Genomic DNA, 19358 nt, shown 5'->3' with positions numbered 1-19358 from the left:
ATATATATATATATATATATATATATATATATATATATATATATATATATATATATATATATATATATTGTATTATTATTATTTAGTTTTTCACATTGTTAAGAAACAAATGGTAAAAAACTATTTTGAAAAATGATATTTTATTCATATGTTATGCTACGTCCTGTGTAGTGGACTGTATCTATACACTGTATCTAATGTGCACATTAATGTGTTCTCGGAGCAACATTTAAATGAAAAAAGAAGTGTAATAATTGGAGTAATAATTAGCAACATTTTAATAATAATATCTAATATTTCATAGGAATATTGATGTATAACTTATCTCCCAAAATGCCTGATAAACATGATTTAAGTCCTGGTGTGCTATATATATAAATTTTAATGTGATTTTCAAAAAACGCATTCTGTATGATGTATAAGCTCGTCTCCTCATAGGGACCTAAGTCCCCACGGTTACATGCGTACATGATCCCCTTACACTAATCCCAAATCCACCCATTACAGAAAACTTTCTGCATTTTTACATTTTCAAAAAATATCCCTTAAATTATTTAAAAGACGTTTTCCTCACGGGGACCAAAAATGTCCCCACTACATCAAAAAATTCTGGTTTTAATATCCTATGGGAGTTCCAGAACCACACAGCTTCATGTTTTCCACAAGAAGGAACAGAGAACACATGCTATGATATGCTTATTCTTTTATTTTACTTTTTTTGCAGATATTTGCTGAAGCTTGTGGCCACAGTTACAAGTCAAGTGCTAAAGCTCATGCGCTTAAAGTGTTAATAGAGTGGCAAGCACAGTCCAAATAACACTGCAGTGAGACTCAATACAAAAAGGTCAGCTAAATAAGCAGAATATTAAACTTAAACCACTTTGTAACCATAAAAAGCTAAACTATATTGCGGTTTAGTGGAATAAGAGGGATATTTGGTCAGAGTCTTGTGGGCAGCATTCTGTCACACAGTGCAGTTGTGCTTTTGGCAACCTGAGTTTAAATCCTGCTTTTCTGATCCTGTTTTTCTCTCTCTCTCCCCCTTCAGAATAAAAGGCAAAAACACCAAAAATGAGGGATATTTGGTGTTGGAACTGACATGTTCTGTTGGCTCAGTCCCCAGTCACATTCCACCGCTGAAAGGTAAAAACAGAGAAATTTGAGACTAACTGATCCACACAAGCTGACTGTAGCAGTTGGGCTGAGTTTGACTGCATATTGATGCTGATGGCAGAAAGTCCAAGTCTGATTCTGACAACTATAAGCAACAAAGCTGGACACCATTAAAGATGAACAGATCCAGTCATATGTTTAGGATGCGCCCTGATTTATTTAATGTCCCAAAAGCAAGTTTCACCACATGACTGTTAGTAAGATTTCACTTCAGCAACTTTGAACACAAGCATTTACACACCGTTATCAGACAGAATGGTCCGAACATTGTCACATATACCTAAAATATACTATTTACACATTTTAAACATACTGTACTGTGGGGTCTAAAAGTGTAATACCACTAGTGAAAAGGTTATTCTATATCTTTATTATAATTCTTTTTATTTGGTTTGTCCTTTTGCAGTCAAGCTGCATGGACGCCACAAGTTTGTTTAAAACTCAATGATCATGTGATCCAACATAAATTGAGATGATTCAACAACCTGTTCTCATGAGAACACATGACTTTTTTTTATTTGATTTGTACAAAAACGTATGGTTTATAGGAAAAATAAAGCAAGTGGTTCAAGATGCATACAAATTCGCCACAAAAATTTGCCAAAATGCAAAATATGTATGTATTGATATGAGAGTGCCTTGGCTTCAATGAAAGAACATGTAGAGTCACATGATCAATGTGATTAATTTACTTATTTGATTTATCACCTAGAAATAATGAAGATTAAGTATTTATTTATAATTATGTATAGCCATTTAATTGATAAAATTTCATTATAAAACTAATTCTAACAAATTAAAATGAAATCCATAAACTTATCCCATGATGGGAACCCTTTTATATGAAGCACCCAACAGAACCCTTTAAGATTCCATAGAATGAGAATCTGCTTTTTTTCAGCAAGACATTCAATCTACCCTCAAGCTCTCTGATTTTCTTACAGCACCTGAACCTTCCAGGTTTAAAGCTTTCCTTTCATACCCTCATCTCAGTATGTGTGAAATTATTCTGACCACCAAGCTTTTGGCATCTTACATCAAGGTAGACGATTTCTTGACACATCCAGTCTTTGCTTCAAATCAGGCATTCTTTACTGACGTCTAAACTGGAGACTGGCAGCCAAAACAGCAGAGTATCTCCTTAAAGGTCTTCCTCATTTCCAGGCTGCGGCAGGCGTAGATGAGGGGGTCAATCACAGAGTTGCACATAATGAGGACCAGGTACGTGGTGAAGTGAGACATGTAGCAGAGGCAGAGCGGATGGTGCGGACAGGACACCAGCAGAATGAGGTGGAGGAAAAAGGGCGCCCAACAACACACAAACACCCCGAGGAGGATGGAGATGGTCACGGCTCCCTTCATGCAGCTGTGTCGACGCGGGGCCGGGTTGCCAGCAGCAGCTGCTGCTGGGGGTAATGCTGCGATTCTCTGGACATGAAGTCTGGCGAGAAGAAACATGTGTACGTAGAGAGTTGCCATGAGAACCAGCATGGCAAAGAACATTGTGATTAGACACACGATCACGGTCTTGCTCTCCGAGTACACTATAAAGACGATCCCACAAACCACACACACCAGCCAGATCGCGGCGATGGCGACCAGCGCTCTGCGTACGGTCACTATGCTGTGGTAGCGCAAGGCGTAGAAAATCGTGACGTAGCGGTCGACGGCAATGGCCAGAAGGTTGCAGATGGATGCCACAAGAGAAATGCAGATCATCGAGTCAAACACATTGTCCATCAAACGCACAAAATAGTCACTGGCCACCAAAAGGCGACTGTTTAGTACTGCGATGAAAATGGTCTCCAGAGAGTTCGATACACTTACCAACATGTCCGCAGCAGCCAGGCTGCACAGGAAAAAGTACATTGGAGAGTGAAGGTTCTTGTTTTTGACCACAGCCGAGATGACGAGGATGTTCTCCAGGAGACTCACAATACCCAAGGTGAGAAAAACCACCGCCTGGATCTGGACCTGCTCGCACAGCGCCCCTGCTGGAGGATCCACAGTACTGCCATTAGGAGGCAGAGACGTGCTGTTTGCAGGTTGCTGCCCTTTAAGAAACTGCAGGTTTGAGTCGTTCATCAGGATTTGTGAAGATAAAGAGACTGAGAAGAACAGACAACAGATGAGAGATGGAAATTAGAGTGGAAAAAAAGAATAGGCTAATAAAGAACAAAACTGGTTCAGATGATGTATAACAATAAAGGAAGCTGAGAGCTGCAGATGTAGTTGAAGAATCAGATGTTGCGGTTTCTTCGAAAAACCTCTGCTGCTTGTTTGTTGGAGATGCTCCTGTAGAGATGCTCTGTGATTCAGTGGCTCGGAGTAAACCGACTCTCTCACAGCCACTGACTGTACGTCAGCAGATGCAGCCTCCGCCTGCTCTTTGTGTGATTGCTTAAGACTTTAAATGAAAGATGTGGGTACAGACACACATTTATAGTGCATGGCAACAGGCAGGTATGTGCTTTCTTTGATCCAAATTATCAAATCATTCATTTATTTTCCAAAGATATCTTTCAGGACAAACACACAAGGACTGTCACGTATTAATGTTTATATGTTATATTAACCCTCTAATACATTCATTGTGTGTGTTATTATTGACAATATACATTGAAAATGGCTAATGAAAGCTGTAAAGCACCAAATACCTAGAGAGTCCTGAAGCGTGTTTAGGAATCAGTCCGTTGTAAAAAAACACACTACTTTTAACTGTAAAGGAAAGGAACTGTAAATGTAAAGGAACATAAAGGAACGAGAGGAGTTTCTAAAGGTTGCAGTTCTTGTATCTTCAAGTCTCTTCTCTTCTCTGCTCTGATAATGTGTTTTTCGGTGTGAGGACAAGACAACCTGTCACTCACATGAGATCACTTAGCAAACATTACAAGCAAACAAAAAGCCATTTCACTCGGATATACGTCACAATAGGAAGAAAAGACTAGGCTATCACACAACATCCGTTTCATGCATGCTGACTTTAACACTAAAACACTGCTCATGCGCAAAAACAGTCAAATTCATCCGTCTGGTGCATTTTTACACAGAAAAACAATTACAAAGCAGTGCACTGGAAACACACACAAAAAAGGTTGGGAGAGATTCATGTTTTTTTAAACATTATTTTAGATTTTTTTTATTTCGATTTGATCTTTTATATATCAGAGGGTTAATGCGTTATAATAAAACTAATTATTTCGTTTGAGCTCTTGCATGGAAGTGATTTTGTAATATCTTGATTTTGCTGACTTGTTTGTGCACAGCTGTATTAGAAATACGTGGCTTCACTTAAAAGAGAAATCTGTTCTCTCATACCATGCAGCAGTATCCAGGTAACTGTATGGTATTTATTTTACTGACAAAAGCTTTTACTTGTGAAACCTTGAGGAGAGACACATTACACTACATGAAAAACTACAGGAGCCAAGTGAATAAATGAATAAAGTGAATAAAGTTTGAGCAAATATTGTGTGTTTGTAAGAGTAGTTTTAGTGTGGATCCATGTGAAGAGTCATATTCCCACAGGATATTGATTGATTTGTTTCACACCTCATCACCTGCTTCAATGACTTCATGACAAGTTATAGACCAGACTGTTTCACATGGTGCAGTTCACACTCCAGCAGACAATCATTTATCAATACTGACTCTGATTGGTGCCTTGTCAGAAAAAAACAGGAAGAAAACATAAGCTAAATGTATCAGTTAATCTAAGAGTAGCCTACCAAATTGTTGACGAGAGTAAGTGAATAAATGAACCTGACCATTAAACTAATATAGCCTACAGAGATTCAGTCAGAATTAATGGAGCTTTGGTTTGAGAAGTGTATTAATTTTTTTAGACATTTTTATTATATTTATAGGGTTGGGAACCGAGAATCGGTTCTTATCCATAACCGTTATTGTTTTTGAAAAATACCGGAACCGTGCGAGATTCCTAATTTACGAAAACGGTTCTGGTGTGATGTGTGGGTGAAGTGCTGGGAGCTTATCCATTAATAGCGACGTCTCATCTCATATTAAAATAGTAATGAATGCACTGAAAAGCCCTCGCCTACTCGAATACGTTTTGCGTCAGAGAGACGCAGAGCGAGAGAGAGAGAGAGAGAGAGAGAGAGAGAGAGAGAGAGAGAGAGAGAGAGAGAGAGAGAGAGAGAGAGAGAGAGAGAGAGAGAGAGAGAGAGAGAGAGAGAGAGAGAGAGAGAGAGAGAGTGTGTGTGTGTAAAGACAGTAGAGCTGCACGATTAATCTTTAAAAGATCTCGATCTCGATTCAAACACCCACGCGGTCTTATTCCTAAATGACAAAAACTTCACACCGGAACATTCAAATCTGTTTGCGCTGTCGCTGACCCAGAAAGGGCAGTTGTCAATATATATGAAACAGTTTTACTTTCAGTCTTTTCAACCACACAGGCTATCGATATACAAATATTCTGCGTTTGTCCGGAACCGAAACCGGAATCGTAAGAATTTTTCCCGGTTCCGATACCGGTTCCACTCAACGATTCCGGTTCCGGTTCCCATTTAATAAAAATTAAAGTAGCCTATTATAATAACAAAAAATAGTAGGTAAGGGAAAAATGCACAATCCTTTTTGTGTTTAGGCCTATTTCTTATAGTTGTCAAATGAGTTTAACAGACTGGTAATGTCAACAAAATCAACATATATTCATTTCTGAACATTTCTGCATTCTCTAGGATAATTTGGGATCTCTTCTAGCTTATTGTATCTCCCAACCCTATACTCTCCACTGGATAAATCCATCAAGGACAAACCAGCCTCAGCAACATTTGAATATTTAATCTGAATATTTAACTAACTACCGGCCCATGAGTACAGCCAGGTCAGGGTTAGAATACTAATGATGCTTAAACTCAGTCTGAGCGTTCACTACATTGCCTGTGGAATACAAATCCAGATTCAAACTACAGTTTTAGGCCCCTTGAAACCAGCTCAACAGGTGGGTGGGTGAAGCAAGAGGAGGTGTCCAGGTCACATTTTACCCCAAATATAAAAATAGCCTAAATCATATTTTTCATTAAGAAAAATAATGTCTATTGTTAGGATTGTTAATACATTTTGAAATTGTACAAGATAATTATAAGGGCACAATATAAGATTTTTGGATTAAATTTACAATATCCCAAATGTTTCCAACAATTAATAAATCCAGAGAAATCAGCTATTTTAACCATTGTAAAGTCCCGTCACCGTGTCATTATGTTGCCTGTCAATGATGTCATCCCCAGCTCCACCTGAATTGATCTGCTATGGGTAATTCGCAGCAGCATGTCTTACTTGCTCACAGCAGCGTGTCGTGTGTGCATTGGCCTTAGCGAGTCTTGTACTTGCTCTGCAGTAGCAGCAATAAAAGCAGCAACAGCGTAGCAGATCTATTCCACAAAAACCACAAAAAAAGTAATACAGCATTTACTCAACCATACGTTTTAAAAAGAATTGCATGCCATTTAGCAAAACAAGTCATCCAGCTTTTATTAATATATTCTTATATAGATCTAGCTTAATACAATGTGCAACAAGCGTCTCATACGCAAGTATCTTTATAACATAACTTTCACACGCTCAAATATATATTTAGTATGATTGTTTTGACCAAGTAAAACAGTGCTGCGTTACCCCACAATTTTAATTAGTCTAATAAAGTGACCTGTATTCAGCATTGCAGCTGTTTCATTAGAATGAAATTGCTTTCCATCGGCTGTGGAGGTGAAGACGACACCTTCCACGATTCCATGCTCATTTACGGCATCATCAAGCTACACCTTTGTTAGTGTTTTGAATAAGTGACCTCTAGCGGCAAAATTTACATACTGTGCCTTTAAGCTCATTTTATCCCGTTTTTATTTTACCCCCAAAATGCAGTTTTATTCTCATTACTGTAACAAGAAAAGATATCTGCATCTGATCATCACATTACAATTATTCAAATTCTTAGTGTTAAGCTTTAAAAATGTTTGTACTTTAAAAATGAGTTTTTCAAGTTTAAACGCGATTATTACTATTATTATTCTAGAATGCAAATAAAAATTAACAATAATAATAATAGTTACTGCAGGCAGAAAACAAAAGAATAGGAAGAATATCAGCAAAACTTGAAATGGCTCAGCGATTTACTGCAGAGCAAGTACTGAACACAATCAAATATTAGTGTCACTGTCACTTGGATCTGGTGAAGAAGCTGTCAGCGATCAAAATATTGATTTGAAGATGTTGAAAATGATAGTTTTGAGAATATGTTTGAGATCGCGAATATGAGCCAGTTGCTGAATGTACGGGGAAATGAGCTCTGACGAGGACAGTGATGATGGTATAAAACATCTGCTCAAACTGAACCCGTCCAAGCTCCAAAAGGTAACAAAATATGCTTTATTTTATTCTTCTGAAATTTCTTCTCAAGAGTTTTTTTTATTATCGCGACAGGTAGAGATCCACCTACCTGTGTTAGATATAGATTTGGGTCGCTAAAGACCAGAATGTAATTATGATTGGCAAAACATTCATGCATTTAAGAGTTAATCACATTTTTTTATTAAATCATTGTAAAACAGTATTTTTATACCGTGGAACACTGGTGACAGGAATCAATTAAAGACTTAACCATCTTCACATCACGACTGCCTGGACATTCTTTATTTCTTACAATCCTCATAATACACTGTGGTTTACTCTAATTCTCAGCCATGTAAATTCCTGTTCGTCATTGCACACCTGTCAGAACGTGTAGCAACAAGAAATGGGGGGAGGAATATAACCTTTGCTCAGGAGTCCACTCGTGTCTTAATCAAATCCCCCCTGACTTGCACCTCTCTCTGACTCATGGAGCACAAAGTAAACCTTTCGTCTCCTGGGGACATGTAATATTTCATGAACAGGAAATCTTTGAGGTTCTACTGATATGTCCATAGTGTTATACTGTATAACAGTATATTCAGTTTCTACAGAGGTGGATGTTTTTGTAACTGCTACTTTGGAATTACAGCTAGGTTTCTGAGTTAAGGTCTCTTGCAAAATAACTTTTTTAAAGAGTGTGGCTCAGTTTTGTTCTATCATTGAGTGTTTTTGTTCTTGAAGTGGAATGGCTTCGTCATGTGAGAGCAACTGTTTCTTGATTTCATATTTTTGCAAGCTATTGCAATCACTGTGCAGATTTGATGGCGCCCTAGAGACACTATTTCATAAAGGATAGGTTTAAGGCCCTTCTAACATTACCCATATTACTAAATTTCACAATATTAAAACCCTCTGACAGCTGTCGCATAATATAATAAGAAATAAGAAATTTGATGAGTTGTTCACCTGCAATTTCTGCATCATTCAGCAATTTAATCACATTTACTTTATTTTGGCTATTCTGAGTCTGTGAAAGAATAAAATTAGGTTTGCGTTAAAGTGTGTTTGCTAAAACACAGTTATAAAACCCAGAAAGACTGACTTTAAAAAGGTTTTTGCATAAAGTCTCAAATTTATGTGGGTGTATTTAAGTCTCTTCACATTATTTGTTAGTTCCATGACCCTTGCCCAGTATCCACACACAAACCTACAAAAATACAGATCCAGGCTAAAGACTAAATGTTCTTTCTGAATTAAAGCCGCTTGAGACATTTCTCTCGCACAAATCGCCTTTTCTTTAAAATACTTTAAGTAGTTTAAGCAGCAGTGCATGTGCTTTATTTCACAGAGCCTTTAAAGATGCAACTGATTTGCCCTTTTCAGTATTTTCAGATGATTATGGTTATGAACTATTCAACAATAAAATCTACAATCATTTTCATGTTTGCTCTCATACTTACACAACCTACCATTTAGCCAGTTTTATTTAAATGAGCACATATCACTTTTGGGAGACAGAGTTGATAATTTGTCCACTAGAGGGTGTAAGAGCAGTACATGGGGCAAAATGAGAATTTGGGATTAACTGAAATAAAAAATAAATAAATAAAAAACATTATATACATATATATACTTATATTTATATATAACTTATTTCAGCTAGTTACATTTCTTATTTTTTATTTTAAATTTAGTTTAAGTTGAAGAACTATAATAACTAAAACATAATAAAAAAATACTATAGACATTAAAACTAGAAAAAAAAGAAGAAAAAAAAAACTGGTCTCTAAAATGAACAGTTATAGAGTCTGGTGATCTTTTTTAATGTTTTCTATGTTTTTTTGTTGTTTTTTATGGCTTTATTGTTAGTTAATAAAAGACCACATCAATGTTCCAGATACCATCATGTTAACGCTCGAGGATGCATAACCTGATCTTAAATATGACCAATTTTCCTATCTCATGAGTAGGAGATTCATTCTCATGTGTGCCCTTTAGAGCAAAATAGATGTTGGTAAATATATGAAGACAGCCATGTCAGTGACATTCAAATAAAATGTCATTGTTTTTCAAGGAAAGCAAGCATGATATTGAGTCATGCTTCGCCTCCTCTTCTGGTCTATTTTTCTTCGTACTGGGCTTTTATAAATTTTCCCCCCAGCAGATTCAATGAGTATAAGGATTTGTATTCCTAATCAAACAAATGATACTGGCTAAAAGGGTCTTTGTAGCATAATAAGAGAAGATAATGATGGTAAAATTGGGGTCCATCATCACAAATTTGTCACATCGAGGTCTTTCTTGGAACACCTTTGCTCCTACGTTTATGTTCAGAGAAGTGAGTTTTCTTTTCCCTTTCTCACTCAGACCCAATTTACCCAATCTGATTCAGTCCATTCAGGTCTAAAGTCAGCACATGTAGGTTTTTCACACTCACAAGTTGCATAACTAATGAATGTACTCAAACATCTACCTTATACAGTGAGGAAAATAAGTATTTGAACACCCTGCTATTTTGCAAGTTCTCCCACTTAGAAATCATGGAGGGGTCTGAAATTGTCATCGTAGGTGCATGTCCACTGTGAGAGACATAATCTAAAAAAAAAAAATCCAGAAATCACAATGTATGATTTTTTTAACTATTTATTTGTATGATACAGCTGCAAATAAGTATTTGAACACCTGAGAAAATCAATGTTAAAGGTAGGGTAGGTAGGAATTGTCTAAAAAACTTATTTTCCAAATTTGTTTAAACTTTATGTATATATCAATACATAATTAAAATGTAAGTACTCTGAAAAAGAAAGTATAAAAATCGAGTGTCTGTAGACCTCTCACGACTGTTTTAAAGACAGCTCATTATTTCCATTCACTCCACCCCCTCCCTTCTGGGCTCCTTCCAAAGCCACGCCCCCAAAACACATGACACGCGACTCCGACCGCTGAACTGGAAGACGCATTATTTACCTGAGCCGAGCGGAGAGGAAGGAGCACAGTGCATGTAGTGACATCATGTCAGAATCACATGTAATAAAAAAAATCTAACTTTATCATTATGAATATAAACAAATAAGATGTATTTTAGTACTCACTATCAAGCTAGCATATTGATATTGGTAAAGTTTAAAATATTTTTTGATTCGCTAACGAGCTAGTTATATCTATAAGGCAAAGCTAAAAACAGGTTGCATTGCATACACGTTTTTCCATTACCATCAGTTACACTGTGATGAAGATGAATTTCGTGTAAGATTCATAACATATATGGTGTTCTGCATGTAAGAGTTTCCATGATGAAAGCATTGTTGACTCTGATGAGGACTACACTCCAGAGACAAGTACCGCATCGTCAGCTCGAGGACAGGTCCGGGGTCGAGGGCGAAGCAGTGGAGGTCGTGCAAGAGGCCGTGCAACTAGGGTCCGAGGATATTGACGCGTTTTATTCAAAGACTTTTTGTTCGTTACCTTTTCTAGTACTGTCTTCCTTTTTTGCCTTGTTTGCCTTCGCTAACTGCATATGCCGGTAATGTGAATTTTTGATTGCTCTTTCTCTGCCATTGTTTTGCTATTCCTAGGTTCCGTGCCTCTTGAATTCCTCAAATCAAACGGGTGCGCGCGCATATGGGCAGATCCTGTGTGGCAAAAGGGTGGTTGCCATGGTTGCGAGAGAGCGACAGTCGCCTAAGCCAATCCTTTGTTTCGTCCCGAATGGAAATAATGAGCTGTGTTTAATGCAGATGAAACGGTCTAGAGTCACTCGATTTTTATACTCTTTTTTTTCAGAGTACTTACATTTTAATTATGTATTGATATATATAGAAAGTTTAAACAAATTTGGAAAAAAGTTTTTTATAAAATTCCTACCTACCCTACCTTTAATATTTGGTACAGTAGCCTTTGTTTGCAATTACAGAGGTCAAACGTTTCCTGTAGTTTTTCACCAGGTTTGCACACACTGCAGGAGGGATTTTGGCCCACTCCTCCACACAGATCTTCTCTAGATCAGTCAGGTTTCTGGGCTGTCGCTGAGAAACACGGAGTTTGAGATCCCTCCAAAGATTCTCTATTGGGTTTAGGTCTGGAGACTGGCTAGGCCACGCCAGAACCTTGATATGCTTCTTACAGAGCCACTCCTTGGTTATCCTGGCTGTGTGCTTTGGGTCATTGTCATGTTGGAAGACCCAGCCTCGACCCATCTTCAATGCTCTAACTGAGGGAAGGAGGTTGTTCCCCAAAATCTCACAATACATGGCCCCGGTCATCCTCTCCTTAATACAGTGCAGTCGCCCTGTCCCATGTTCAGAAAAACACCCCCAAAGCATGATGCTACCACCCCCATGCTTCACAGTAGGGATGGTGTTCTTGGGATGGTACTCATCATTCTTCTTCCTCCAAACACGTTTAGTGGAATTATGACCAAAAAGTTCTATTTTGGTCTCATCTGACCACATGACTTTCTCCCATGACTCCTCTGGATCATCCAAATGGTCATTGGCAAACTTAAGACGGGCCTTGACATGTGCTGGTTTAAGCAGGGGAACCTTCCGTGCCATGCATGATTTCAAACCATGACGTCTTAGTGTATTACCAACAGTAACCTTGGAAACGGTGGTCCCAGCTCTTTTCAGGTCATTGACCAGCTCCTCCCATGTAGTTCTGGGCTGATTTCTCACCTTTCTTAGGATCATTGAGACCCCACGAGGTGAGATCTTGCATGGAGCCCCAGTCCGAGGGAGATTAACAGTCATGTTTAGCTTCTTCCATTTTCTAATGATTGCTCCAACAGTGGACCTTTTTTCACCAAGCTGCTTGGCAATTTCCCCGTAGCCCTTTCCAGCCTTGTGGAGGTGTACAATTTTGTCTCTAGTGTCTTTGGACAGCTCTTTGGTCTTGGCCATGTTAGTAGTTGGATTCTTACTGATTGTATGGGGTGGACAGGTGTCTTTATGCAGCTAACGACCTCAAACAGGTGCATCTAATTTAGGATAATAAATGGAGTGGAGGTGGACATTTTAAAGGCAGACTAACAGGTCTTTGAGGGTCAGAATTCTAGCTGATAGACAGGTGTTCAAATACTTATTTGCAGCTGTATCATACAAATAAATAGTTTAAAAATCATATATTGTGATTTCTGGATTTTTTTTTTTTAGATTATGTCTCTCACAGTGGACATGCACCTACGATGACAATTTCAGACCCCTCCATGATTTCCAAGTGGGAGAACTTGCAAAATAGCAAGGTGTTCAAATACTTATTTTCCTCACTGTATGTGCTGTTTTGTAATATTTTGTACTGTCTATTGTTTAACTGTATTCTTGTTGCAGCTGTTTTGCTGCCTATAGGCAAAAATAATGTTGAGAGATGCAAAATTAGATTAAAGCAATAAGATTTTGTTATCTGGTAAGTAAACATTTCTTGTAATTCCACAACAACATTTATCATTCATTTAGTAATGTTTTACCAAGAGAAAATACAATACAATTTAAAAAAAAAAAAAAAAAAAGACAGAGCCTTGAGGTTCAGCAGACATCCCAGTGCTTGAGAACTCACTCTGCATTCATTGGCCAGTTTGAGAGATTTTGGTTTAAGAATATGGGAGGGGAAAGTTTGTGTAACCTTAAAGGATAATTCCAGTATTTAGCACTTTGAGTCTCTTTTCTGGTTTGTTTTGGATGAACTAGAGTGGTTGACACAGAAATTTTGACGATGGGTCTGGTCTCGACTTTTTGACTCGTTTAGAATCGCCTTTGACCGCTTCAGAGTGGCTGGCTACGGGCATGCACGAACATGTCCTTAAAACAACCATTAACGTTCGATTTCAAAACTCTGCAACTCACCAAGTGGTTAGTGGTGTTCGTTGACGATTAAAAACAAATATATCGGCGAAATGTATGATTTCAATCCGTGTTATTTGCTATAGTGGAACAATTTTTTCAGATACCTCACAACCGCATATAAACTTCCGCTCGATATTTGAGTCTGAAGCGCAGTAATATCAACGAGCAATGATTCCTCCAACAGAAATCAATGGGATTTTACAAAATGCCAAATAAAACACGACAGAAACTGTATTTCGCTACGCTACTTGTTTTGGAACATCAACGAACACCACTAACCACTCAGTGAGTTGCAGAGTTTTGAAATCGAACGTTAAGGGTTGTTTTAAGGACATGTTTGTGCATGCCCGTAGCCAGCCACTCTGAAACGAGTCAAAAAGTCGAGACCGGACCCATCGTCAAAATTTCTGTGTCCACCACTCTAGTTCATCCAAAACAAACCAGAAAAGAGACTCAAAGTGCTAAATACCGGAATTATCCTTTAAAGGCACACTATCCAAGATGTGTACCTTAATATAACAGCTTTGAAATAATTTCGATGGTAAACAAACTCGTAGTAGGGCGAATCATCCCGATAGCAGGGGAAACCGCTGGCAAAACCAGCAATGCAGGTTTGAGAGGTGGCGCCCCGCCAAATCTTGCGAGAATCACGACTTGCTTTACGGCACGACGTCACATACATCAACAACATATGAAGCAGCCTCTATGGAGGACACTAGCACACATTTCAGACGTGAATCATGGCAGAGTCGACGAAGAAAACAAAGAAAGCGCGGTCAGAAGAGTGCAGAGACGGCTCTGTGTGAGTGGTATTTACGACAGTAACGTTAAAAACAAGAACTCCACAGCGACTCTAGGGGTCGCTGTTTGAGAAAAACGGAAACTGCATAGTGTGCCTTTAAAGCTGATTTCAGCTCAATATGCACAGGAAACTGTAAGTCAGCTATCTGGTTTAATTCCCCTAAAAAGTTAAAACTGTGGCACTTTTGAAACATGCTGTTTGTATGAACATCTCAATGCTTCAGGTGGGCATTCTTGAACACATGCAGTATCAGTATCAATCTATATATATATGAATACAGTATAAGGGTTTAATCTGTTGCTCTGGCTAAGTCCTGGTCCTGCTGAGGCTGCACATCATTGAGCCCTGCCTGTTTGATTTAGTTCCACACAGAGCCTCAAAAGTTTTTTCAAAAGATGCAAGAAAATATGCACCGGACAGCAGTTAATGATATATTCCCAGGGGATCAAACATTTTGGCTAATAAATAGGCTACTTCTATAGTCAATAATCAATGAATAGCTACAGAGAAAGTCAATAATCAATTATTTGTTTGGAAACACATGCTACAGCCCCATTAAGTAACCTAGACAATAGCTGAATTGTACAGAACAATGGCACAAAAAAAAAAATCTGAATCTTCTTTTTGCAATACTGCTGCTGCTAACAGGATCTGAGTCAGCCGGAATGAGTAATAATCTAAACTGCAGGGTCAGACAGTACATTTGTCCTTATGTTGCTGGTGGTAGGATGCCATGGTTGCCTACCATTTACCATGAAAATACCATAAGTGAACGCAGCATTAAAAACAGTGTGTATTATAAGAATGACGTGAGATCCCCGGTATAGCAGAATAGTGTGGCTCAGTGTGTGTTTCCAGGGAAAGAGTATTAAATTAAAAATAAAAGTTTCATTCACTGATAAAAATTATTTGTCAACAAAACAGAGAGCATCAAGGCTTTTATCATTAATGAAAATAAAACTCACAAACATAAAAACCTCAAGCAATCAAAAAAATCTTTTAGATTAATGAAATAAAAACAAAATGTGACGTTGTGGAAGGAAAATAAATGTCTAAACACCACCTGCCCTTAATGTGCTCCACAATAAAAAAATAAAAAAGGAAAAATATTTCCCTGAAGTCCCGGTGTATTTGATCACATTTTATTCATATTAAATTGTTATTGCTTTAAGATTGACATGAAACGGATGTCTAATATAGTACTATATACTATAGGATACTAAGTAGTATAGTCTTTTCTTTGCCATATTGTGATGTATGTCCGAGTAAAAGCAGCTTCTTAAACAAGAAAAAATTTAGGGCGGGGCTTGATTTTTGTCCATCGGGAATTGATGGGATTGTTGGATCAGTGTGGTTTGCTATTGTTGTGATCTCATGACAGGTTGTCCCACCCTCATCCCAGTAAACACGTCATCAGAAAAGAGATGTTGTTTTAAAGAGGAGGGGTAGTTATTTTTAAGAAAGATTATGAGGCCACATAAAAAAAAAAAAATGATGCACAGATAAATCATTAACAATAAACACTGCTATAATATATATATATATATATATATATATATATATATATATATATATATATATATATATATATATATATATATAAAAAAAAAATATATATATATATATATATATATATAAATAAAATGTACATTAGGGTGTTTTAGGTTGCATTTTATGCTTTTAGTTAATGTTTACTGCAATTATTTATTGTCATGTGTAGGCTATACTAGCCTATACCATGATTTTTTTTTGTAAATAGTACACTATTTACAGTCTATATACAAATATTAGTCACATACAGTTTATGAATAGGTCACTTATAATGAACTTTGATTCATCACATGGCCCTAAAGCACCTTATGATAGCTATCAGTATATTTCAAGGTCTAAAACATATTTGGTTTAGTTAAGTAGTGTGTTTTATCAGTTGAATGAAGTACACAGGCACTAAAATGCCATCGCATAACATCTGCACACATAAATTCATGGCACACAGGCACAGTGTACCATGCATTACAGTCTAGCAATAGCAAAGCAAACCAGAAATATAAGAGGCCAATTAGGGATTGTTTTGAGTATTACCAAAACTAATAGCCTACTATAAGCTGACTAAAAGAAATAATTTAATACATTTTGATTTATATGCAGCCTACTATTATAACTAAGTGGAAACCTATATACAAATATCTTACTAATACTGGTATTCAAAAGTATAATGACTCAGCATTAGCCTACAGCAAACATCTCAAGAAACGTGAGGTCAAATTAATCATCAGCACGCGGGACCTATAACCTTAACCCTTGACCTGTCACACTGCTAATATCAAAGCTTTACAAACACTTCTTCAGTTCACACAGAGTATACATTTAATGCTTACTCTCTCTTTGTAGTCTGTGTGAAGCAGAACACTTTGCTCTTCATCTTTCTTGGCGCTGTAGACCGACTCACGTTGAAGGCTAAAGTCGAGGGGTCTTTAAGGGAGTTAACGAGTAAGCCAATAGTTAATCTTCTCCCGCTGTGCTAAAAAATAATAAAACAAAAGTAATAAAGTTGGAGACCAAGCGACAGAGCCTCAGCCTGTCCCAGTGCAAAGACAAGGAAAGGAAAAAAGGTTTTATGCCGCAATGGACTCTGCAAAGTTTTCCAGGAAGCTCTGGTGCGCGCGCAAACAGCTCATTCTTATACTCGCCCCGCTACTGCTGCTCCCGCTGCTCTTCGTTGTGCCACCAAAGGTAAAGAGCTGTTAAAATCAGTCACCTTATGCTATGGCCTTTTGAACACAGAGGATTGTTAATTATGCGTTAGAGCAGCAGAATTGTCACACAGCTGATTAAAATTGTGTAAATATTCGCAGATATTGACCTATTTCAGAAAATATTATTTTCTATCAGTAGACGAAAAAGAGCATATGAGCACCTATTTCTTAAAGGGATAGTTCACCCAAAAATGTAAAATCTCAAGCTAATGTTGTTACAAACTTTCAAAAAATGTATATTTAGGGGTACAATAGATTGTCACTGGGGCAGTACCCTTAAAATGACATCTTTATACTTTTTTTTTTTACACCTAAAAAGTGCGTATTAGTTTCTTAGAGTAGCAATATGTACCTTAAGGTATAGACTGCAAAGTCATCACCACTGTCAAGGCCCAGAAAGGTATGACATTGTTAAAATAGTCCAAGTGACTACAGTGGTTCAACCTTGAATTTATGAAGCAACCAGAATACTTTTTGTGCGAAAAATCCCCCCAACCCCCAACAATTTCTTCTCTTCCATGCCAGTCTTTTCTGGGTTCTACGTCAGATCACCAGCTCAGTATTGGCCGGCTCCTGCATCAGCATCACACGCATGCATTGTGGTGCTCACATGAACAGCGTCAGAGACTGACACGGAAGAGAAGACATTGTTGAATAAAGTCGTTATTTTTTCCTTTTCTTTTTTCTACGCACAAAAAGTCTTCTTGTTGCTTCATAAAATTAAGGTTGAACCACTGTCACATGGTCTATTTTAATGATTTCTTTACTATCTTTCTGGGCCTTGAAAGTGGCAATTATGTTGCAGTCTATGGGGGGTCAGAATGCTCTCGGATTTCTTCAAAAATACCTTAATTTGTGTTCCAAAGCTGAACGAAGGTCTTACAGGTTTGGAACAACATGAGGGTGAGTAATTAATGACAGAATTTTAATTTTTGGGTGAACTAAACCTTTAAAGGTACTGCTCTAGTGACAAGCTTCCATTGCAAAAAAACAGTGAGATATTTCTCAAAATATCTTCATTTGTGTTCCACAGAAGAAAGTCATACATGTTTGAATTATAGAATGTAATTTCTTTTTGGTTGCCCCAAAATTATTTGAACACCTAGGCATACAAAACTGCCTTAACATCTTTGACAAAAGGTGAACATAATTTGAAAGACAACACAAAGGCACTATTGAAGCAGAAAAGCAGAAAATTGAACAAAAAGAAGTTTATGTTTTGAATGATGAAGCGATATATTGTCCAAAATTAAGGCAAAAGCTTTCTGTTCATAATTTATGAGATTATTAACAAGCCACTGTACACTTCATCCTCCAAGAATGATCTGATAAATAATGAACCAAGAATGAGTTGGTTATAAGTGATTGCAAAATGGCTTAGAAAAGGGAAATTAGTGAGAAAAGGTCTAGCATCATGCCAATGCCATATTTCATAGTGCCTTCTAAAGGTGTCAGAATATGATGTATCTGTAATACAATGCAGGACTTTATTTAAAATATTTAATATATGCCTACAAGGACTTTAACTCTTAGACAGGTTTAAACTAAAATGAATGTGCTGCTCTCTGCTCTGAGAATGTGCCTAGTGAAAATTTTGCTCACGCATATTTGCACATACATCTGCTTGCCTACAGAAAATGAATTTCCATTCAGTCACAGTAATCCTTATTAACTCATCCCTGTATCTACACATCCATCTGTTTCTTTGTCCAGGAGGGCAAATGTTTGTATGTGGTGCTTCTGATGGCAGTGTACTGGTGTACCGAAGCGCTCCCGCTGGCGGTGACTGCCATGCTTCCCGTGTGCCTCTTCCCCACCATGGGAATCCTGCCTTCTTCGAAGGTCTGTCCGCAGTACTTCCTGGAGACTAACTTCCTGTTCCTGAGTGGTTTAGTGATGGCATCTGCTATAGAGGAGTGGGGTCTCCATCGCCGTATAGCCCTCAGGGTGCTGAAGATTGTAGGAGTGAAACCTGCCTGGTGAGAAAGATTCTGTCTTAAAGAGGACTTATTACGCTTTTTATTACATTTTCAACTTTCTTTAGTGTCTAATGTTGCTGTTTGAGCATGAAAGGAGATGTACAAAGCACAAAGTTATTTTTTATTTAAGTAAACACTGATTCTGAACTCCCTGAACCACCTCGATTGTAGTCTTGAGTTTTCTTCCAGGAACGTACACGTCACAATATTCCTCATTTAAATAATTCCTGCCCAAGGCATATGAAAAAAAGGGGGCGAGGCCTGGTTGAGTTGCATTAGTATTGTGTTGAAATTCAAAGTGGTTGACCAATTGCAACACACTAATCCAGCCGACCAATGAGAGCACAGTGCGCTTTTCAAAATGAGGGGCTTCAGAGAGAAAGGAACTAAACAGGGCTGCGTTTTTTTAAAGCATCGTGAGCTAAGTTGATCGTGGAGACCATGGTACCATTGG

At 37.7% G+C, this 19358-nt stretch overlaps 2 protein-coding genes across 2 annotated transcripts in view; one reads left to right on the top strand and one right to left on the bottom strand.

The window, feature by feature from the left end:
- Positions 1–687: 687 nt before the first annotated feature.
- On the bottom strand, positions 688–16870 carry mc3r (melanocortin 3 receptor). The gene is made up of 2 exons (XM_084086357.1): positions 16548–16870; positions 688–3281 (listed from the first exon to the last, which is right to left on the bottom strand). Exon 2 carries the CDS (start codon positions 3256–3258, stop codon positions 2275–2277), a length of 984 nt encoding a protein of 327 aa, XP_083942483.1. The 5' UTR covers positions 3259–3281; positions 16548–16870; the 3' UTR covers positions 688–2274.
- slc13a3 (solute carrier family 13 member 3) overlaps positions 16522–19358 on the top strand; it is a 16911-nt gene continuing 14074 nt past the window's right edge. The window contains exons 1-2 of the mRNA XM_084086354.1: positions 16522–16902; positions 18639–18904. Coding sequence (XP_083942480.1) covers positions 16795–16902; positions 18639–18904 — 374 coding nt within the window. The 5' untranslated portion in view covers positions 16522–16794. The remainder of the gene's footprint in view (positions 16903–18638; positions 18905–19358) is intronic.

This window comes from Abramis brama (genome assembly GCF_963993115.1).
Source record: "Abramis brama genome assembly, chromosome: 16".
NCBI classification, from domain to species: Eukaryota; Metazoa; Chordata; class Actinopteri; order Cypriniformes; family Leuciscidae; genus Abramis; species Abramis brama.
Note: the sequence above shows the minus strand (reverse complement) of the source record. Positions and strands in the feature narration are given on the sequence as shown.

What these genes read in the sequence shown, in the direction of transcription:
- mc3r (XM_084086357.1), bottom strand. Translation starts at nt 3,258, where the DNA reads ATGAACGACTCAAACCTGCAGTTTCTTAAAGGGCAGCAACCTGCAAAC.